This window comes from Oncorhynchus kisutch, linkage group LG11, assembly GCF_002021735.2.
Source record: "Oncorhynchus kisutch isolate 150728-3 linkage group LG11, Okis_V2, whole genome shotgun sequence".
In the NCBI taxonomy this organism is placed as follows: domain Eukaryota; kingdom Metazoa; phylum Chordata; class Actinopteri; order Salmoniformes; family Salmonidae; genus Oncorhynchus; species Oncorhynchus kisutch.
The window spans coordinates 70,192,168-70,216,499 of record NC_034184.2 but is presented as its reverse complement, the minus strand read 5'-3'; the positions used below and the strand labels follow the sequence as shown (position 1 = coordinate 70,216,499).

Below are 24,332 nucleotides of genomic sequence, written 5' to 3'. Positions count from 1 at the left end.
AGCCAACTGGAAGTAGAATACTGAATCCCTTATCTCTGGTAAGGGAAAATATACATTATATAATTCATATAGTATATGATATATCAAAACACCTTCGTGTGTATTCTGCTAATTTGTATAAAACAAAAAAACAGCAAATTTTGAGAAATAAGAAAATCAAACTCTAGTGAAACAATATGCTGATTTAATGATTACAATCAAAAAACAGAATCAACATTCACTAGACTAGCAAATGAATGCTGGCCAACTATAGTGGCCATAATAATAACATTTTAAGAAATACAATATACAAACTTTTCAAGGGGAAGGGAGGGGCAGGGAGGTCAGGTAGAAAAGAGATTACAGGCTTTAAATGAGGAGTAGTAAGGCTAGATATTTCACCACATTTGGTTTCTCAGAAAAAGGGGAAGTCGGGGGGAGCAAGACGGGAGTACCCTAAGCTGGGATCGATTGTTACGCTTAATGTCGAAGTCTTCGTCTGTCCTTCTGGAAATGAAAAAAGAAATGTAGAAAAGAAAAGGACAGATGTTTCTCGAGGGAGGAAAACAGGCAGTTAGCCACTTCAAGTAGAGGGATTTCCCAGTGTCCAGTGCTGTGGTTGGGGACGGTGTTCAAGGGCCTGGGGGGCCAGGGAAAAGGAGGGTTACATCAGGGAGCAGGATGTCCTGCCCTGGGGGGCTCCCCCCTCCATCTTCTCCGCCTCCAGGATGGTCCTCTTGAACACCTCCACCGCTGTCTGACTCACACAGAAAACAGGAAGTCAGAGGGAGGAAATGTCATATCACAACAACAGGGCTGTACAGACAGACGGGTGTTTTTTCTGCTCTGTGCTTGCAAATGCTACAATCTAGTGTAAACCAAGTTGATAGATTCATTGTTATTGCTAGGATATAAAGAAAGTAGGAAATCCAAACATTCTAGATGACGAGAGGAATATTTGATACAAACACTATTTTGATATCATCAACACAGTAGCATTGATCAATGGATCCAACATGCCCCTTGTGGTACAATAGGGAAATAGCAACAATTCTGTTGAATGATGCATTGATGCGTCCAGGCCATGTTGGCAACAAATGTTCCTTCCTTTAGATTGCTCTTCAATTTAAATTCAAACTAGACTGTAATTGCCTTGTAACATTCTGTGCCAAGATGGCACCCATTACAATACTAGATGTCAAAACAGAGTTGGCCAAACTATATATCTATCTGGGAGTGGCTGGTGTCATCATCATCATCACCTGGTTCTCTTTAGCGGAGGACTCCATGAATGCTGCGTTCCATGAGTCAGCCAGCGCTTTTCCTTCTTCACAACTGATTACACTGAGGAGAGGGAAAAACATATCACATTGACTACAATTAGCTTGTAACAGCAGCACAGCCTACACCCACAGTTCCTGTTTGTACTGAGGGGAACCCAATATCACAGTGAACACCATTTGCTTGTAACACAACAGTCTATAACCTGTATAATGCACTAATGGAGAAACTGATCTGTGGTCACTCTCCCTATACTGTCCCAGGCATTCACTATACCATCTCTCCTCCATGTCTTTTTACACTAGCCTGATCCAAGATCAGTTTGTCCTCTATAGTCAACTCCTATGGTCGCAGCCCAAAAAGACCTGGGACCAGGTTAGATAGTATTGCGATGCTAAGATTTTAACTGCATCGCATGAGTCTTTTTCAGCCGAGCCAAAATCTATAGGCTTTATAGCCTAGTGGCGTATCTGCTGACTGGTGTAACTGTACTACAGCACTCTGCATCCCTAACATTCACTCCTGGGATTTAATAGCCTGGAGTTATTGATTCATCCTAAGGTTCAGCCGGTTCCTCACTTTGCCCTGGCGCAAACCCTTCCCAGCCCTTGTTTAATGAGATCTGTCGGCGCACACACACACACACGATAATGCAGTTAGAAGATAAAGGGCGATATACTGTACTGTTAAGCAGTAAACAATACAATGTATGTTACATTGTATATATCTAGTCTCTAGTCTATTTCAGGGTGGAATGATAGTTTGGGAGGTATGCGTTACTACGGAGAAGTCATTAGGAGAGACAGAGGAAGAGATACATTGAAAAAAAATTGAGAGAGAAAGAGAAAGGGAAAAAGAGAGAAAGGGAGAGAGAGAGAGAAAGGGAAAAAGAGAGAGAAAAAGAGAGTGAGAGAGAGAGAAAGGGAAAGAGAGAGAAAGGGAGAGAGAGAGAGGAAGTGATCAGTAATGCCTTGATTACTTTAGTTGGCTAATAGAATTCCAGCCGGCCCCAGGGCTACTATGCTCCTGTGTGTCTGTGTTTGTACTCACGCCACACTGAGAAGCATATGAATCCCTTCAACACTCCTTACAGCGTGCACATCATCATAATGGGGCCAGAGTGTGTGCATGCGTGGGTTGATGTGTGCATGTGTATGTGTGTGTGTGGAAGGGATGTCAGAGTAGCTGTTACTACTTCCCACCATGAGCTGGCTGTGCTACATTTCCTGTTTATTCTGGGAATGATAGAGGAGGCAGGAGGAAGGATGGATGAAAAATAAAGGAGGGAGGAGGAACGAGGGAGAGCTATGAGTGAGTGACCCATTTTCAGAAGTGTGTTGAGCAAGCAGAGTGCACTGTTCAGGCCTGGTAAGAAATGACACACACAGGGGAAGTGGATCATGTCAGTTAGCAAGCTAACAATGTGCATGATATCTTAGCAAGCTGAAAAAGAACAACAATCTGGATAATTTTTTTAAACTTAAAACCGGACTTTCTCATATCATCCAGTTCAGAAATGAGCTTTCTATACAAGGTCGGAAAGAGCAGATTCTAAGGTTTCTAAAGTAAACAAACTCTAAAAAATAAGGACACGGTCTCTGGTTTAAAAATACCACTTGTTTAAGAATAACAGCGGTTCCACACATTCCTCGGACACTCAAATATTTAAAAATATTTATATTTGATTCTGTTATATTCCATTACATTCTTAGTATAACATATTTACATTTGTATTTAAAAAAAATTTAACCTTTATTTAACTAGGCAAGTCAGTTAAAGAACAAATTCTTATTTACAATGACGGCCTTTCCAGGACAATGCTGGGCCAATTGTGCACTGCCCTATGGGACTCCCAATCACAGCCGGTTGTGATACAGCCTGGAATCGAACCAGAGTCTGTAGTGATATATTTGTGTTGAATGTGATCAGGGCAGGGGAATGTAAGTTTGTCTTGTCTGTTTAACCCCTTAGAGTCTATGTCCACACCCGTGCGGACATCTAATTAACATAATCATTAAAAAATCCCCAACAAAATCTGTCTGTTTAAGCTATATATATATATATTTATTTGTTGTTGCATGGGCTGTGTCTGCATCTGCGCTGGAAGGTGGCTGAGCTACAGCGGTGTTTGCCAGACTATGAGACATCCTGAAAACCAGTCTTCTCACAAAAACATCTGTAGCGTCCAAACGGTTTGGCCTAGAAACTATGACCAATCTATGGTAAGATGAGACTCTAACGAACACGTACAGTACATGTCGGTTGTTGCTCTAGGACATCCAAGAGGTCTCACAAGAGGTCTGAAGATAGTGGAAGTACATATGGATGTAGTTTAGTGCCTAACATTCTTTTTTTTGTATGGATAAAAAAAACATAATAATTTCCTGTTCTTTTTGATATCTCTCAGATTTAGGACAGACACTTAAAAACAAAACTTCTTTTTGATTTCTTTTTGACCATCGGTTTTTCCATGTATAAATCTATTATCCAATGTTTTTCTATGGGCTAATAGCAGTAAGGCCAAATACAATGTTTCATCAAATATTTGTATACATTTTTGGGGGGTAACACTTTACTTAACGCCCAGTGTAATAACACATAATGACACAGTCATTACCATGTCATAATGGCATAACAGCTTATATAACTTGTGTTATGACATAATATGGTCATAACACTGTCATGACCCATATTATTTAATACATATATTGACTGAAACGAATTGCAAAAATCACTGAAGCTGGAGACTCATATCTCCCTCACTAACTTTAAGCACCAGCTGTCAGAGCAGCTCACAGATCACTGCACCTGTACATAGCCCATCTGTAAATAGCCCATCCAACTACCTCATCCCCATCCCGTTATTTATTTTTGTTCCTTTGCACCCCAGTATCTCTACTTGCACATTCATCTTCTGCACATCTGTCACTCCAGTGTTTAAGTGCTACATTGTAATTATTTATATTATATATTATCTTGCCTCATTTGCATACACTGTATATATACACTTTTTTTCAATTGTGTTATTGACTGTATGTTTGTGTAACTCTGTGTTGTTGTTTGTGTCGCACTGCTTTGCTTTATCTTGGCCAAGTCGCAGTGCTAAATGAGAACTTGTCCTCAACTGGCCTACCTGGTTAAATAAAGGTGAAATAACAAATAAATATTGCGTTATTTTATGGCTGGTAATGACACCTACATAAGTGTCAAAACCCACATTTATTTAAATTTGTTTTTTTCCCTGCCAAGAAGTTTCCTTTCATTGGAAAGTGTGTTTCTTAAATCCATTGTTGTTGTAATGAATTATTTACAGTCATGTGTCACTTTATTTGGAAAAACAAAAATACACTTTGTCATTGTCAAGAAGTATTATGACCATCATGATCATATAAGCCACTTAGGCCTGTCACATACATGCCTTTATGTCAGTCATCAGTCACAAAGAGGGTGTCTTGTCCTGCTCCTGAAATCTGCTCCTGCATTCATCCCAGTCATCAGACACAGAGCATTGGGGTATGTAGGTGCATGTCTGACACCAATGACATCAATCATTTATAATTATAATTTAATATGGTCAATAAAATAAATAAATATATATAACATAAACATACTGTTGGGACGTAGGCTATTGTCATGACGTTGGCCTGGGGGTAGGTTTATGACAGTCATAAATACCTCTTCCCCCTGTTTCCTCTCTGTACCCCACTGATGTGACATTTGAAAACTCCTTGGTTAACATAGAGATTCTGGGAACATCAGAAGGTGGGGGGAAATGAACTATATTCTGGTAATCCGACCAATTGAACATATGCGGTTGTACTTAATGAATATGATGTCAGTTCGGTTGTCATCTGGGACATTCTCCTCAATGATAGGAAGACAAACTCTACAGTGGAAAGTCTGCACATTGTAGTTATCGGAGTCACATGGAATTGTTGTTCAATTTAAATGTTTGAATATGAAATTATTGGTGAAGAGATTAAATGTAATTTTAGCTTCCAAATGAGAGATTTGGGTTTTCCCTAACCTTATGCTCTGCTCAATCAGTGGCCCGCCCCTGTGAAGAGACATGGGTTATAAAACCTTTCAGACACACCCTTCTCGCTCCACTATATAAAGCCTTGACGAAAATGTAAACTCCTGTTCCAAGTACGTGAGGTCTGCAGCCTCTGCGTTAAAAGGACTAACATGTCAACTACAGAACTAAGCCAACCTCAGCGTGAGCTTTGGTTGCGAATGGTTTGAACTTTGAACTCTTATTCACTACAGAAGTGATACCTCCTAGCCGTTGAGTTAGCCACAGCAGTTGCAAACGCGGGCTAGGAAAGAACATACAAAGTATACAGCTACCACACAATGACGTTACTACAACGTATCCAATTGACCACCAGAGACATTCTCCAAAGGACAAAGGACTCGGTTTGGCAACACGGCCTTCCATCTACCACCAACCTACCGAAGCGCAGCTCAGAGTAAATATTTATTGCATTTTCCTTTTCCAAATGGGAGGTCATTTAGAATGCATAAGATACTGTATTTACGATAGCACAGCTTCTCCCTTTGTCCCTCAGTCTTCCCGCTCTTTCACTCAAACCCAGCCCCTTTTCTTTTGTGTAACCAGCTGTCATATCTGTTTCGCCCACTAGGGACGTTTTCCTTTATGACGTAATTTATAATCAAGGTATGATTAATTCTGCGTGATTAGTTAGGTATTTAGTAAATAAATAATTAAACCCAATTTTGCATTGCTGATTCTACTTGTTAGCCAGGGTTCGTGAAGATATCTCAAAGTTGTAAATTCTTGGTTGAGACTGAATTAAGGTGACGATGAATATTGACTGCTATTGATGGAAAATATTACTAGGTCTTTAAGAGTTTATTCGGAAGATAACAGCTCTATAAATATTATTTCGTTAGTTAATTACATTTACATGATTAGCTCAATCAGGTAATATTAATTACGGAGAAAGGATTTTATAGAATAACATGTCATATCACTTAATCCGGCATAGCCAAAGACACGACACTGATGTAATGGAATGTTTTGCCTTGTGTGGTAGGTTGACACCCTAATGTAGGTGTCATAACCAGCCATAAAAGAACTACTGTGGTATGTTTGTCGATTTTTACACTCTATGTAGGTTTCATAACCAGCTATACAATAACACAATATATGTCACAACAGGTTAAAATATGTGTCATGACAGTGTTATGATCATATTATAACAGGTTCTGACAAGTTATGTCTGCTGTTATGACATATTATGACATGGTTATGGCCGTGTCACAACGTAAAGTGTTAGCTTTTATTTTAAATATCTAAACGGGTCCTAAAATTCCAAATCAAATAGTTAAATGATCCTTGATATGACCATCTTAAAACAATTCCATATAGCTTAGTAGAACCCCCCTATTGATTTAATTTGCTTGGCGTAGCCATGTAGCCTATAGGCTGCACAGACCAGTAACATAATTGTATATTCAATGGATACATTTTTTTTTAAAGATGCCCAAACAAATCTGCACACCCCTACTCCCACCCGTCACCAGTGCTGGCTGCATAACAGGATGCAAGGCATAGAGTATGCCGGTAAAAATGTGGTCATATAAACATTGCCTGATTTATTATATTTTATACCGTAAATTCTGTCTGAAATAGGTATAACTAACGTCACTCTGACCCAACCACACAGCAGACCGACCTGATCCTGCAGTCTTTAAAACAGAGTCAGAGCCAAAGACAGCTGAGAGCAGACTGGTCCAGTTTCCCAGGCTAGCGTCAAGGTCTAAAATAGGCCAGTAGTCTAGTCTAAAAGAGACAGGACAGCCAGGGAAATGGCATATACATTTCCCCTCCCTGCCAAATATGGCAAGATGTGGGGATTTTATGACAAGGCCTATAAAACTCCAGCAGATCAAGTCCTAAAGGTTTATTCCAGCCCCCCACCCTCTGCTGAAGCAATATACTTTCTCTCCATTTGGTCCTGTCTGTGAACTAAATGTCTTTGAACAGGTCTCCACGGACTCGTACAAACATAACGACGGACAGTAAGAACATTAAATCCCAGTTAAATCTAATTTAAAGCTGAAAATGGAATAAACTGTCTGGTTCCTCTGGGAAGACTATCGGTGTGTGTGTGTGTGTGTGTGTGGCATACAGTACCGTTCCATGTGTAGATCTTTCTTGTTTCCGACCAACATGATGGGTACTCTGCAGGAGACAAAAGTCCTGTTAGTCATATTAATCAGGTATTAAGCAGATAGAAATGTTTACAGACAGGAGAATAAGGTACTTACTGTACTTTACCAACCATATCCAATAATTTTTCGTGGATAACTTTTATTACTTCAAAACTGCAGCAGAAAACAAAAAAAAGGTCATTCAAACCTTTATTTAACAGGCAAAGTAACAAGTGAAAACATTCAACAAAGTCCTAGTGTACTGTAGACAAGACGAGTATCAACACAACAATCAATTCTCTGAAGAAATCTTCCAAAGGTAAAAACTTAGAAGACTTGAAAACTCTCTCTCGTGCTTAAATGCATCCTTTATGGGAGAAAAGGTTGACATTGACAAATTTAGTGTGGTCCGACACAATAATCCATGTCAAATGGCTGCATTCTCCTATCCCGGCCGCTCCGTATGTGTGTGTGTGATGAGTACATTAACGAACGTTGCCTAACAAAGACGGTTGCGGTTGACCCATTGCTTGAATCTGTATGATAGGCTACTAAGCATAGCAAATCTTTCCCAAGAAGAACCATCAATCTGTGCCATAGGTTGTAATGTAGAGGCCCACTGTATATAATACAGACAGGCCTGATGCATGGTTTGAGACGCAATTTAAATAATGAATGTTGAGCCCCGGGCTGGTCAGTAGAAATGCATAAAGCAATGGAGACATTAAGTCAACTTGACAGCATTAACTGGCCAGTGGAAAGTAGAGAGACGTGATGGGATGTGGTTAGGAACAGCTTTCTCCAGGGAAAGTCTCCCTAGGGCCGCTCCCATGGCAACTACCATAGGACCCAGGGGTATTTAGGATTAAACACACTCTCTAGCCTAGACTACAGTATGATGGTCTTACACAGGACAAAGAGTTTGACACAGTATGAATCCTGTTGTCATTTAAGATGTCTGAAGTCGAGACATTACAGGAGAGAAAGTGCAGCTTTGATGCACTTCTGTATTTAAAAGAGGAATAACGGGACATTTCGAAACAACTCGGATTCGTTCAGGGATAGCGAGGTCAAGCTAGCGCGAGAGCTAAGTTACAGGGTTAACTGTAAGTTACAGGGTTAAGTTACAGGGTTAACCCCCCCCCCCCCCCCTCACTGCAGCGCTAGATAAAACTTTGTGGAATAACGCACATCTACAAAAAATATAAACATTCTGTCACAGCTAAAATACACAGTCGGGAAGTCCAATCGATTGTGAGATATAGCATATACATTTTATGTGATAAATGTGGGTCGCGGGTTCACAACTGTACCTTCTCTGAGATCTCTGCCAAGCAAAGAATTTTGGAATATATAAATTGCGCAATAGGCTATAAGGCTTTTACAAGGTGGGAGTTCATCCTGGTTCAAGTCCCGTGCACGAAACACATCTAACGAGCTGGAGAAATGTACAGTGCATTCGGAAACTATTCAGACCCCTTCCCCTTTTCCACATTTTGTTACCTTACAGCCTTATTCTAAAATATATTTATATATATTTTCCAACAGGAGAACGACCTTAAGCACACAGCTAAGGCAACGCAGGAGTCGCTTCGGGACAAGTCTCTGAATGTCCTTGAGTGGCCCAGCTAGAGCCCGGACTTGAACGAACATCTCTGGAGGGACCTGACAATAGCTGTGCAGCGACGTTCACCACCCAACCTGACAGAGCTTGATAGGATCTGCAGAGAAGAATGGAAGAAACTCCCCAAATACAGATGTGCCAAGCTTGTAGCGTCATACCCAAGAAGACTCAAGGCTGTAATCGTTGACAAAGGTGCTTCAACAAAGTACTGAGTAAAGGGCACGAATACTTATGTAAATGTGGTATTTCCGTTTGTATTTTGAATACATTTGCAAAAATGTCTAGAAACCTGTTTTGCTTTGTCATTATGGGGTATTGTGTGTAAATTGACAAGGAAAAAAACCAATGTAATCAATTTTAGAATATGTCTGTAACGTAAAAAATGTGGAAAAAGTAAAGGGGTCTGAATACTTTCTGAATGTATGTTACGTCTGTCGTTGAATGAGTGAGACCAAAGCGCAGCGTGAAAAGTGTTCATCGTACTTCATTAAATGAACCCCCAAAAAACAAAACAGCAACTATACAAAGACAAGATCCCACAAACTAGGGTAGAAAACAGGCTGCCTAAATATGATTCCTAATCAGAGACAACGATAGACAGCTGCCTCTGATTGGGAACCCTACCCGGCCAACAAAGAAATAGAAAACTAGAATGCCCACCCAAATCACACCCTGACCTAACCAAAAGTGAAATAAAAAGGCTCTCTAAGGTCAGGGCGTGACAATGTACTGTACACCGAAGCAAAGTTTCACCCACATTTCAGATCAGAATATCCGCCTACCTTTCTCATGTCAACCATCCATCCAATTAAAATAATTCCAGGTGTCCGCCTTTTGTCTTTATAAACTTTCACATGGTCTGTTCTATGGTAATCCAATGAGCAACACTGTAGCTGCTGATTGCAGTGATCATAATTCATCACATATGCTATATATAATCAATACATTACTTTTTAAGGAGTAGGGTATTTGATGCAAACATAGGCTGTAAGAATACTTTTCCATTTGATCAAATTCTGCCTACATTATAACATTCTCTTGCAAGTCCCCTGTATAATTGAGTAAATGATTGTCATTCTTCTGCAGATTTGAACATGTAAATATTAGTTAATAATACTTTGACAGTGAGCATATATATTTCACATTTCAATAGACGCACGCATCAGTGTCTAGGCTGTCTATTATATCTGCAGCCAAAATGATTTCACAACAATATGTTTGCTGTCAGCTGGCTACTGTAGGAAAGTTACAATCTAACTACACATTTGCATACATTTGCCTTATAACTCATGTGTCTTCCTATGAAATTCACATTATGTTGCACACTCCCTAGTCTTTCCCTCTCATTTTAGTAGATACTGTATATTTTGCCATAATGATCTGATTACACCGTGCAACGAGGGATGTAGCCTACAGTCAGAGAGGGAAGATGGACAATGTTGATTGGCAGATGAAATTATGTCCAATGAGGTTGCAATGTAAAAGTGGTAGGCGGGATTAGGTTGGCTCCTTTCCTACTAGCTTGGTTGAGATCTCAGAAATGGTCATATTGTGAACCCGCGACCCAAATTGATCACATAATGTGCATGCCACATCTCACAATCGATTGGACTTCCCGAATGTAGTACTTTTGCTGTGACAGAACGTTGAGATTATTTGTAGATTTGAGTTATTCCACAAAGTTCTATTTAGAACTACAGTGAGTGGGGGGGGGGGGGTCTAGCAGCTCTCGCTCTACCTCGCCCTCCCTAAGTGAGAAAGGTACACACTTTGACAAGACAGTCCAGGAGTTAGGAACATAGACACATTTTCACAATGTGCCGTTATTCCCCTTTAAATCTGTCCAAATCCGATTTCTACTGCTGCGCCCAGGAGAACTTTCACTTTTTCATTCTCATATTAACAGAGAGAGAAGGAAAGAGAGAGAGGGAGAGAAAAGGAACGAGTAATTGAGTGATGGATGGAGTGAGGCGAGAGAGTTGGATGGAGAGAAATGCCCGGTGCGAGGAAGAGAGAATAAATGGTGTGGTTAAGAGAGAGGAGAGAGATAGAGTCATTTTATTTAAATCTCCAGCTGATATGGAGGCAAGTTAGCACACACACGCCTGCATGCGCAAACCCACAGCTCGAAATGACCATCTCTGATTCACATCCATGCTACATCTATTTTAGCTACGCAGGAATACCTGTTCTGTACTACAACATACAGGAGCCCTGTTCTATAGAATAGCATACAGACAGACGTATAATGCACAGATCAATAATAGCGTCAATGGTTGATTCATGCCTTTTACTAGAGAGATAAACACTAGATCGATTCAGAGAAACCTTGAGCGGCTAGATCTCTCAGGGATGAATCCACATGGGTTAATTTTGCAGTAACAATGCTTTAGCAGCAGTGTGAAGGAAGGAGAGGGCGAGCGGAGCTACCTACCTTTTATTAGAAGTGACAGAATACACCAAAATGTAGCCGTTGATGTCTATGGAGTAGGTCTGTGGGAAAATGGAGTATTCATCCTGCCGAGAGTGTAAAAGAAAAGGGTTCATATTGAAACAAAAAGGTTTGAATTCTTATAAAGTAGATGTTCTATGATAGTAAAAATTGAGGTAAAAAATACAAGACAGTGTAATCATTCCATGGAAGCGTTCAGAAATAAACAAATTCCGTTGCTAACTACTAGCGCCGCTGCTAACTACTAGCGCCGTTGCTAACTAGCAATCCCGTTGTCTTAACCTTGTAGTCTTCAACCTAGGTAAAAAACATTTGGAAATATAATCTACACCTGGTATTAAAAAACTATTTTCTGCCAATTACATTAGAGCTCACATAATATAGTGGCCCACTGGCAGTCTGACCACAACATTCTGATATGCGAGTGATCTCTCTACTGGTAAGAAGGACTCACCTGTCCGGCTGTGTCCACCAACTGCAGCAGGTACTCCTGACCATTCACTGTGATCATCTTTGTAAATGCTGAGGAAAGAGAAAGGTAGATAACTAAAGTACTGCACTTGGGAGTTCCTAAATCATTCTACCCATCTACAGTCCTGTCAATAGACAGTGAAAAACATTCATTATCATGATCTTACACACATTGACATTACAACTCGGTTGGGATATAGAATGACTCTTTGGTACTCATGCCAGACAACTACAGGGTGGAGAACAAGTATTTGTTACACTGCCGATTTTGCAGGTTTTCCTACTTACAAAGCATGTAGAGGTCTATAATTTTTTATCATATTTGATCATCTACCAGGGACTCAAATCCTGCAGTGCCAGAGGTGTCCCCCTGCTTAAGCCAGTACATAAAGCATTTGGATGATCCAGAAGAAGATTGGGAGAATGTCATATGGTCAGATGAAACCAAAATAGAACTTTTTGGCAAAAACTCAAGTCGTCGTGTTTGTAGGACAAATAATGCTGAGTTGCATCCAAAGAACACCATACCTACTGTGAAGCATGGTGGTGGAAACATCATGCTTTGGGGCTGTTTTTCTGCAAAGGGACCAGGACGACTGATCCGTGTAAAGGAAAGAATGAAAGGGGCCATGTATCGTGAGATTTTGAGTGAAAACCTCCTTCCATCAGCAAGGGCATTGAAGATGAAACGTGGCTGGGTCTATCAGCATGACAATGATCCCAAACACACCGCCCGGGCAACGAAGGAGTGGCTCCGTAAGAAGCATTTCAAGGTCCTGGAGTGGCCTAGCCAGTCTCCAGATCTCAACCCCATAGAAAATATTTGGAGGGAGTTGAAAGTCTGTGTTGCCCAGCAACAGCCCCAAAACCCCAAAACGTTTGACCTCTGTCATCGCCAACAAAGGGTATATAAAAAGTATTGAGATAAACTTTTGTTATTGACCAAATACTTATTTTCCACCATAATTTGCAAATAAATTCATAAAAAATCCTACAATGTGATTTTCTGGATTTTCTTTCTTCTCATTTTGTCTGTCATAGTTGAAGTGTATTTATGATGAAAATTACACACCTCTCTCATCTTTTTAAGTGGGAGAACTTGCACAATTGGTGGCTGACTAAATACTTTTTTGCAGACAATTAGCAACAAAGAACACCTCCATCACAATTAAGGAGGCCATTTCTCTACGTCGCTTTGAGTGAGAACACCACAAGTCAGTTAGTGAAGCAGAGAGAGACAAGTGGGGCAACATTTCATGTGGCGCTGAGATGTCAGAACACAGGAAAGTGATGTATGTAATCGACTAGAATAGGCAGGACTGGGACTGAGACAGATTCTGAATGGGCTGTTTCTTTGGGTGACAGTGGAGCTGTGCGTGTGTTTGTGTGGCAGGTGGGCTGGGGCCTCAAACTAACTGAGGGGGTTTGCTACAGTTGCTTATTTAAGCACCACACACACACACAAACAAAAGGAAAGCCAGCCAAATCCACATCGCTACTGTAGTATAGTAGAATCATGTTTGTAGCACAATTTATTATGGTAATCCTTCTACGTTCTTGGCTTAGAGAATGCAGCAGAGGCAAATCAAGCTTTTCATTCAGAAAAAAATAAGCCCTGGCTGGCTAAAAATAACTGAACGTTCCCTTCACCGGGGGCTGCATGGATGGAAGCTTCCCGAGCCATAGGCACTGTAGATACAGTAGGCAGGTACACACACACACATACACAAATGTAACCTAGGACTTTGTGAAGCTACTGTACCATACAATCAATTGTGTTCTCCGGGAGCAATGCCATACCAAAAACGTGTATCATGATTAGGGCTGTGGCGGTCACGAAATTTCGTCAGCCGGTGATTGTCAAGCAAATAACTGTCGGTCTCACTGTGATTGACTGTTAATTAACATAAACACATCTAGCATCTCCTGGCTTCCACACATAGCCTAAAAGCCATTTTAAAAAGTCTAATAAATCCTACACCTTCACAATAAATCCATTACTTATTTTAGACAGGTCTAAAGAAGGATGATATGAAGAAAATGTAGTCTATTTCAGAAGAACAGAATAGCATACTCTGAGTTATCCTCATGTAAGTGTAAGGGTGTTTAACTGGCGGCAGAAAAGTCAACATTTATGTTCTGGAGAAGGTATAAAAGATCGGTGAAGAATCCAGCTACGAACTGGTCCGTTTGGTACAATTTTGTGAAACTCATGGGAGACAATACGGCCACATTACCATAACGCTGTTTATATACAGTGGGGCAAAAAAAGTATTTAGTCAGCCACCAATTGTGCAAGTTCTTTTTGCCCACCGTTCTTGTGATCATTTTGACCCCACGGGGTGAGATCTTGTGTGGAGCCCCAGATCGAGGGAGATTTTCAGTGGTCTTGTATGTCTTCCATTTCCTAATAATTGCTCCCACAGTTGATTTCTTCAAACCAAGCTGCTTACCTATTGCAGATTCAGTCTTCCCAGCCTGGTGCAGGTCTACAATTTTGTTTCTGGTGTCCTTTGACAGCTCTTTGGTCTTGGCCATAGTGGAGTTTGGAGTGTGACTGTTTGAGGTTGTGGACAGGTGTCTTTTATACTGATAACAAGTTCAAACAGGTGCCATTAATACAGGTAACGAGTGGAGGACAGAGGAGCCTCTTAAAGAAGAAGTTACAGGTCTGTGAGAGCCAGAAATCTTACATGTTTGTAGGTGACCAAATACTTATTTTCCACCATAATTTGCAAATAAATTCATTAAAAATCCTACAATGTGATTTTCTGGATTTTTTTCTCTCATTTTGTCTGTCATAGTTGAAGTGTACCTATGATGAAAATTACAGGCCTCTCTCATATTTTTAAGTGGGAGAACTTGCACAATTGGTGGCTGACTAAATACTTTTTTGCCCCACTGTAATAGCCTCAGAAATGAGGTTTACATCTAATTGTTCTATAGGATGAATGAGTGAGGATGATACTGTTTGTAAAAATGTGTAATGTGATTTTGAACTGTTTAATGAAGGGAACTCCAATTCCCCTTTGAGTTTAACTAAATCAGAGGACCGCCCAGGAGCACAGTTAGGACCTGGCATCATGCAGCTTTTTCTGCAATTCCGAATAAAAACCCCACTTTGAGAAGTTCTCAACAGACCATGTTGCTCTCAATTACGAGAGGACAAAGGTTTGAGAACAGACTGCTGAATCTTTTAACCATCCCACGTGGTTAAACTCTTAGACTATCGATACCGACAGAATAAGAACAAGTCTTTGATATTAATTACTAGTCTGCAGCTAGGAATTCGGTATCATTGAACGGGAAGACCGACAACCGCCGAAACATATATTCTATAACGACATGAATGAATGTCACTCTGAACTATCTATTCTAACCACAACAGAGAGAGAGAGAGAGAGAGAGAGAGAGAGAGAGAGAGAGAGAGAGAGAGAGAGAGAGAGAGAGGACGGACACTCTCCAACAGAAACAAACTTTTCAACAGAGATCCCAACGACACACTGAGCGTAAATATACATATTGTTTGCAATTGTTCCCGAATGAGTGAGCATTCATGTGCAAAGGATTTGCATTTCAATTGTTAGAATGATCAACTCTGTAGTGACCCCCACTCCCCTTTTGTCTAACAAGCCGCCATGCCGGTTTAGCCCACTAGGGCACATTCCTCTATCATTTCTTGTAACCATATTTACTTTGTTTGTGTGTGCACTTCTGTGATTGTTTAGTTAGTTAATAAATCAATTATTTAAGGAAATTGATGTATGGATGACTCATAGTGAAGACTGGGTTTGTGCAGATAACCAACAATTTACGACGTTTGGAATGAGACTAACGTGAGGTAAAATAAATAATTAATTCATTAAGAAGACTAATTGATCAGATATTAAAATATCTGAAAAGTTGTATTAGGAAAACTTTGACTTTGTAATCCGAATATTTTCCTTGGTGCCCCGACTTCCTCGTTAATTACATTTGCCTGATTAGTTCATCACGAAATGCTAAATTACAGAGAATCTTTGATAAAACTAAAAGTCTTCATTTAATGATAGTAAAGACACGACATCAGCCAACAAGATGAGTAGGCCTCACAAACAGCAAAAGCACTAGCCTATGTCAATCTACTATCACCCATTGTACAAAAGTCAACCTATTCTATTCTGTGTGATAAATAAATATTTCAAACCATCTGAGAAAGTTGTAGGATGAAATAGATCCCAAATTAATACAACAACTAGCATCAAAAAATATTTTTTAAGCAATGTGGCTGACGCAACAGATCAGAACGTTTAGCTTAAAATGTTGATAAACTGTTAGGCTATTTCTTCACATTAGTCAGGTGAAGAAGCCGGATGTGGAGGTTCTGGGCTGGCATGGTTACACATGGTCTGCGGTTGTGAGGCCGGTTGGATGTACTACCAAATTCTCTAAAACAATTCTCTGGCAACAGCTCTGATGGACATTTCTGCAGTCAGCATGCCAATTGCACGCTCCCTCAAAACATCCCGGCATTTTGTTGTGTGACAAAACTGCACATTTTAGAGTGGCCTTTTATTGTCCACAGCATAAGGTGCACCTGTGTAAGGATCATACTATTTAAAATCAGCTTCTTGATATACCACACCTATCAGGTGGATGGATTATCTTGGCAATTGAGAAATGCTCACTAACAGGGATGTAAACAAAATTTGTGAAGAAAATTAGAGAGACATTCTTGTGCTTATGGAGAATTTCTGGAATCTTTGATTTCAGCACATGAAACATGGGACCAACACTTTACATGCTTTATACAGAATTGATATTTTTATTTAAAAAAAAGAGGAGTCTAAGTTTGTAAGTGCTAAAGTGTTCTATCAACTGTAAAATGTGAGCGCAACAGAGCAAGTTACAACTAAAGTATCTGATCATCAATAGATTAGAGACAAAGACAGTTGTTTAACACAGTGCCAAATATCATCAGGTGGGTTCTGATGAAGCCTATGACATGTTGTAGATGTAGAAATTAATAATTTTTTATTGAACCTTTATTTACCTAGGCCAGTCAGTTATGAACAAATTCTTTACTATGGCGGCCTACCCCGGCCAAACACTAAAGACCAAAGGCCAATGGTGCGCCACTCTATGGGACTCCTAATCATGAGTGGTTGTGACACAGCCTGGAATCGAACCAGGGTCTGTAGTGACGCCTCTAGTACGGAGATGCAGTGCCTTAGACCGCTGCACCACTCGGGAGCCCAAGCTTCTTACGATAGATGGGGAGTTTGTTAAATTATATTTTCAAAACAAAAAAATTCTGGAGCGAATTCAGAGAGGCTGTTTTTTTTAGCGGAGCTGGAGGAAAGGGCGTTGAGTGCCAGAGCGCTACGTGAGCAATGAGAGGCTGTGTAAGGGCTATTTGATCAAAAATTTGAGTGATGGAGTGCGGCATCAGATGACTTGGCCTTCACAATCCCCCGACAAACAAATTGAGATGCTTTGGGATGAGTTGGACCACAGAGTGAAGGAAAAGCAACCAACAACTGCTCAGCATATGTGGGAACTCCTTCAAGACCTTTGGAAAACATTCCTCATGAAGCTGGTTGAGAGAATGCCAAGAGTGTGCAAAGCTGTCATCAAGGCAAAGGGTGGCTACTTTGAAGAATCTCAAATATAAAATATATTTTGATTTGTTTAACACTTTTTTGGTTACTACATGATTCCAAATGTGTTATTTCATAGTTTTGATGTCTTCACTATTCTACAATGTAGAAAATAGTAAATATAAAGAAAATCCCCTGAATGAGCAGGTGTGTCCAAACTCTTGACTGGTACTGTATGGGTGTGTGTGTGTGTAGTGTGAGCTTCACCATGAATGAGGAGTGTAGATAAATGCACCTGGCTGTGGTCCAGCAGAACTCAGAGACCTGGGTGGGTGGCTAGCCCTACCAACACAGGCCAGCAGCAGGGGAGAAGGGATGAGATCACACACACACACACACACATACTTACTGTTTTCTATAGTTGGGTCATATGAGTCGACAAACTGGCCTTCCACAAACTGTATAGTCAAGGAAGATTTCCCTGTAAAGGAGATAGACACTTGTGAGCTTCAGTGTGTTTAATTAAGAATCCTTGCTGATCGATCACAATTAATTGTTCTTTGATTCACAAGTGGTATCATTCATCAGCGTCTTAGGAAAAAGCCAAATACTCTGCCTGCCTTGAGTGAACAGAGTGGGTTTGTTCATATTTTGCTAAATGTCAAACACTGCCTTGTCTAGAGCTGTAGAAAACACAATGCATGCCATTTCCAAATCACATTAAGCTCCCTTCCAAAAATGGGCAATATTCGTGAGACGGCATGGAATTGCTGTTAAAATTGGTATGTGGTAAACGACTATTTCTGGCCTTTTACAAACAATTCCATGATAATAGCAGCTTACTAATATTAACGCATTTGAGCAATTATCTAGGGTGGAAAAAAGTTAGCCCAGTGGCCTTTATTCAATCAAATGTAACTCTTCAAATAAATATCAAGAAGACTAGGCTAGTCAATATAAGGATGTCTTGCTGCATTCGTAAGCCAGTGTTTAACATCTAGAAGTAGCTTAACACAGGCAGGATATTACAATGGTATACTATCATTAGCCTAGATATCCCCACAGCGCACTATTACTACAGATGCCTTTTTAAAATTATCTAAACACTCCTATACAGTCCTCCAGCAGCCTGTTGCTATAACAACCGAGAGTGGAGCTGGAAACGTGAAGTCTCTCGCTAGCTGGGAAAAACCCGGAGGACGAGAGAGCAGCTCGCTCCCATTTTCAATGCTCCAATAGTCTCTCATCAATTCTGAATGCTCACCTCCCAGTCCAAACGAACTCTCTTGTCTCCCTGGGTGGCGAAACTCCAGGGACACACACCGCGGAAAATTTGAGATCGATATAAATACCTGAATAAAAAGGCTACACGTGGAGTATGTTGGGGTCTTTTAGCAAAGGATAGTCAGACAGTTAGTTACACAATGTGTAGGAAATGCATACCATTCAAACCCGGTTTTAGATTAGGTTTGAGGAATATACATTGGAAATGAAAATGCATGTACAATGCACATCATTCCAAACCAGTTTCAACTCTGTTTTCAGTTTGCTTTGTTGAGGATGCATTGGAAGTGCAAGCTAATTGTAAATCATTCTAACTCCAATTCATACCAGGTTACAGTTTGAGTACACACTAGCTTCGGCGGTATTCCGTCTACTTTTGAAGTACCGACAGTATGATTTCCAATACCACCCCCCCAAAAGAAAGAAAATATATTTTAAACAAATGTGTTCACAAAAAAGCATGTGGCGCAAACATGAAGATCCACTGTTGAGCAAGCAGCATAAGAGGTGAGTGATCCGGTTCTGCTTGAAATGTAAAAATAACTTGAAATAGTTATTACTGAAAACCATATATTAGTCTTAGTTTAATGTCGCGTGTAGTGAAATGTCAAGTACAGTGAAATGCTTTTCTTGAAAGTAATACTGTGTAATACTAAAAATAACATAAGGTAGAACAAAAACATGAGAAATAAAAATAAGAACATGACAAACAAAGTAAGTAATCATACTACACTGAACAAACATATAAAACGCAACATGCAGCAATTTCACAACCGTTCCCAACTTTGACATCAGCAAACTGCTCGCCCACATGACACCATACACGCTGCTCTGTCTGCCATCTGCCCAGTACAGTTGAAACCAGGATTCATCTGTGAAGAGCATGTCTTACCTTGCTTCAAAGTAGCCGAGACAAAATCAGATGATTGAAAATAATTGCCTCCACGGATATCAACTTCTTTCATTGTCCAGTAGCCAAAGGCACAATCCTAGTCATATTAGCAAAAGGTAAAAATCTGTCGTTCTTCCCCTGAACAAGGCAGTTAACCCACTGTTCCTAGGCCGTCATTGAAAATAAGAATTTGTTATTTAACTGACTTGCCTAGTTAAATAAAGGTCAAATAAATACAATTTAAAAAAACATGCTAGTTGTTGCATATTAGATCTCCCCTCTTTCAACATTTCTAAGGGATATTTTCATCTGTCACATGAAACTGCTCACATGTGCATTGCGTTTTTTGACAACAGTGTTTTCCCACTAATTGCATTATTGAACGAACATTTGCACGTAGCTTACTGCATTGTGCATTGCTGCGCTTATAATGCTGAAGACATAATACTTTATCAACATTTGAAGTTAAAAGGTTCTGATCTGTTGCATCAGACTCATTGTTTTTATTTTGTTATAATTATGTAGCCTGAGCCTACTAGTTGTATGAATTTGGGATCTAGCGTCCCACACTGTCCCAAGGTCTGTTAGGAATCGGCTATTTCTTTTCGATAAGCGGACCAATAGAATGGGCAAACTTTTCTTCTACAGGGGATAGTAAATAGTAGGCTAGTCATTTTGCTGTTCGCTACTCATCTTGTTGCCTGAGAAAAGTACATGTGGACAGTTGTTCTAACATCTTCAAAGTGCGCATCAGAATTCGGTAAGAAGGACCGCACATGCACATCGTTGCATCCTGGATTTGCATGTTCTGTTTATATGAATTACCATAATCCAAATGGGTGATTCTCGTGAAACCAGTTTTAAAATGTCTGTAGCAAATTGAGTTACAAAACAATGATGCATCTGCAAAAATAAACTATAATTCCGAGGACTAAGATGTCTAGTTTTTCAAGAAAGTGTCTTATTTTAAATACATTTTCATCCCAAATTCTCATTACCGAAATGTGTCTGGATTAAATTCGGGTCATTTTATTTAAAAAATAACTTATTTGAATAAAACACAAAATATTTTGGTGTAGTTTGTCCATAAATCATAAAAATGGTATACTAGTTGAAGTTTACACAAAACTAGAATATTTATTACATGCAAGCACAGTGTCTGTGGACATATTGAGCACAGTGTCTGTGGACATACTGAGCACAGTGTAACGGTTTTCTTGAGTTGAAGGAGAGGCGGACCAAAATGCAGCGTGGTTACTTGTATACATCTTTAATAAAGATGAAAACACGAACAGCATACAAAAACAATAAACGTGAAAAAACCTAAACAGCCCAATCTGGTGCAAACAAACACAGAGACAGGAACAATCACCCACAAAACAGGCTACCTAAATATGGTTCCCAATCAGAGACAATGACTAACACCTGCCTCTGAATGAGAACCATATCAGGCCAAACACAGAAACAGACAAACTAGACACACAACATAGAATGCCCACTCAGATCACACCCTGACCAAACAAAACATAGAAACATACAAAGCAAACTATTGTCAGGGTGTGACACACAGTGTCTGTGGACATACTGAGGTGAGTGTCTGTGGACATACTGAGGTGAGTGTCTGTGGACATACCGAGCACAGTGTCTGTGGACATACCGAGCACAGTGTCTGTGGACATACCGAGCACAGTGTCTGTGGACATACTGTAAACCTTTTTTCAAGTTCCTCTAAAAACTCCAATCTGTTTTTAAATAAAGCTTTATTTCCCCTTGATACATCATCTAGAGCAGGCTTTTTTCCATGGAGGGCCACATTAGAATGTATTTTCGGCCATCGCGGGCCAGAATTATATTACAAGATTATACATCATGTGTATGATTGTGTTGACAGAGATATCTACTGTAAATCACGTCCAGACATGCTACATTTTTTTACTTGTTTAACATACACAGAAATAAACCACATCCATGATCTCCTTTTGGTAGGTATTTTCATTATTAAACATGCAATGAACTACACAGAGGGAAAAGTACACTGTGCATTCAGCACCATGGACAAAACTCTTGTTAACGGGTATACACAAAAACACAAGAAAGAGATTGAGCTCAACATTACATTTAAAACACTCAATCAGTGTGAGAAGTGAAGTCTAATGGGCATTGACTGGAGCAGTGAAGTCAGGTATAGTTTCTGAAGTCGCTATGCACAGGATTGCTGAGAGTCACAGTAAGAGATGATCTATGCCTTGACTTATTATATTTCATCACTGAAAATGTCTGATCACATAAATAGGTTGACCCAAACATCTTCTGAGCATGACTCCTAATCTATGGAAAGTGTTGTTCATCGAGAGATGCATAGAACCTCATCAGTGACATTGTTTTGAATAGTTCTCCAATCACTGCATCAGACTGAAGATCGATAAGCTCAAGTTGCAGGTCAGTGGGAGTATTATCCACATTGAAGGTGAAAGGAGAGGAAACCAACAGCATGTCATTTTCCAACACTTTGAAATCCTCAAAACGATGAGAAAACTCACCGTTTAAAGCACGCAGCAGCGATGTATACAGTGCCTTGCGAAAGTATTCGGCGCCCTTGAACTTTGCGACCTTTTGCCACATTTCAGGCTTCAAACATAAAGATATAAAACTGTATTTTTTTGTGAAGAATCAACAACAAGTGGGACACAATCATGAAGTGGAATGACATTTATTGGATATTTCAAACTTTTTTAACAAATCAAAAACTGAAAAATTGGGCGTGCAAAATTATTCAGCCCCCTTAAGTTAATACTTTGTAGCGCCACCTTTTGCTGCGATTACAGCTGTAAGTCGCTTGGGGTATGTCTCTATCAGTTTTGCACATCGAGAGACTGAAATGTTTTCCCATTCCTCCTTGCAAAACAGCTCGAGCTCAGTGAGGTTGGATGGAGAGCATTTGTGAACAGCAGTTTTCAGTTCTTTCCACAGATTGGATTCAGGTCTGGACTTTGACTTGGCCATTCTAACACCTGGATATGTTTATTTTTGAACCATTCCATTGTAGATTTTGCTTTATGTTTTCTGCTGAAGAAAAGCAGGCCCAAACCATGATGCTGCCACCACCATGTTTGACAGTGGGGATGGTGTGTTCAGGGTGATGCGCTGTGTTGCTTTTACGCCAAACATAACGTTTTGCATTGTTGCCAAAAAGTTCAATTTTGGTTTCATCTGACCAGAGCACCTTCTTCCACATGTTTGGTGTGTCTCCCAGGTGGCTTGTGGCAAACTTTAAACAACACTTTTTATGGATATCTTTAAGAAATGGCTTTCTTCTTGCCACTCTTCCATAAAGGCCAGATTTGTGCAATATACGACTGATTGTTGTCCTATGGACAGAGTCTCCCACCTCAGCTGTAGATCTCTGCAGTTCATCCAGAGTGATCATGGGCCTCTTGGCTGCATCTCTGATCAGTCTTCTCCTTGTATGAGCTGAAAGTTTAGAGGGACGGCCAGGTCTTGGTAGATTTGCAGTGGTCTGATACTCCTTCCATTTCAATATTATCGCTTGCACAGTGCTCCTTGGGATGTTTAAAGCTTGGGAAATCTTTTTGTATCCAAATCCGGCTTTAAACTTCTTCACAACAGTATCTCGGACCTGCCTGGTGTGTTCCTTGTTCTTCATGATGCTCTCTGCGCTTTTAACAGACCTCTGAGACTATCACAGTGCAGGTGCATTTATACGGAGACTTGATTACACACAGGTGGATTGTATTTATCATCATTAGTCATTTAGGTCAACATTGGATCATTCAGAGATCCTCACTGAACTTCTGGAGAGAGTTTGCTGCACTGAAAGTAAAGGGGCTGAATAATTTTGCACGCCCAATTTTTCAGTTTTTGATTTGTTAAAAAAGTTTTAAATATCCAATAAATGTCGTTCCACTTCATGATTGTGTCCCACGTGTTGTTGATTCTTCACAAAAAAATACAGTTTTATATCTTTATGTTTGATGCCTGAAATGTGGCAAAAGGTCGCAAAGTTCAAGGGGGCCGAATACTTTCGCAAGGCACTGTACTTCTCCCGCTGGTCATCTGATAGGGAACAGACTAGTAGTGTCGGAAGGTGGGTGAGATTGTTGGCTTCTACTTGGCGGGTCAGGAGGAGTAATATTCCCTTGAAGGTTTTGACAAGGCTGTACATTTGATGTGCAAAAAGGCCCTTCCCTTGTAGTTTGGAATTCAGTTAATTCATGAGGGCCATAATGTTCACGGTGAAGGCAAAATCAGCCAACTATTCTTTACTTTGCAGTTGAGGGAAATCCACATATTTTCCTTTCATTTGCAAAAACTCAGCAATCTCCGATCTCAGGTCCCACACACACACCTTTTAAGCACCTTCCCCAAACTCAGCCAGCTCACGTTTGTGTGGTAGGGGAGATCTGCATTACCCGATTCTGTCTCTTCCAACAGGGAGACAAACTGCCTGTGGGTTTAAAGATTTTGCTCTTATGAATTTCACCACTTTAGTGACTGTATCCACAACATGGCTCATTTTCAGAACACATTTACAGAGCACCTCCTGACGAATAATGTAATGCAGGAAAATAA

General features: G+C 40.1%; 1 protein-coding gene across 3 annotated transcripts in view; it reads right to left on the bottom strand.

Moving 5' to 3' along the window:
• Positions 1 to 162: 162 nt before the first annotated feature.
• Positions 163 to 24,332, bottom strand: part of rheb (Ras homolog, mTORC1 binding) — a 30,650-nt gene continuing 6,480 nt past the window's right edge. Inside the window, exons 2-8 of one of the 3 annotated variants that reach the window (XM_020494056.2) lie at positions 17,976 to 18,047; positions 11,971 to 12,038; positions 11,499 to 11,581; positions 7,558 to 7,614; positions 7,424 to 7,471; positions 1,242 to 1,323; positions 163 to 736 (exon numbers count right to left, since the gene is read on the bottom strand). In XM_020494056.2, the coding sequence (XP_020349645.1) occupies positions 644 to 736; positions 1,242 to 1,323; positions 7,424 to 7,471; positions 7,558 to 7,614; positions 11,499 to 11,581; positions 11,971 to 12,038; positions 17,976 to 18,047 (503 nt within the window). In that variant the 3' untranslated portion in view covers positions 163 to 643. The remainder of the gene's footprint in view (positions 737 to 1,241; positions 1,324 to 7,423; positions 7,472 to 7,557; positions 7,615 to 11,498; positions 11,582 to 11,970; positions 12,039 to 17,975; positions 18,048 to 24,332) is intronic. The other 2 variants (XM_020494057.2, XM_031836222.1) reach the window with 2 other exon arrangements.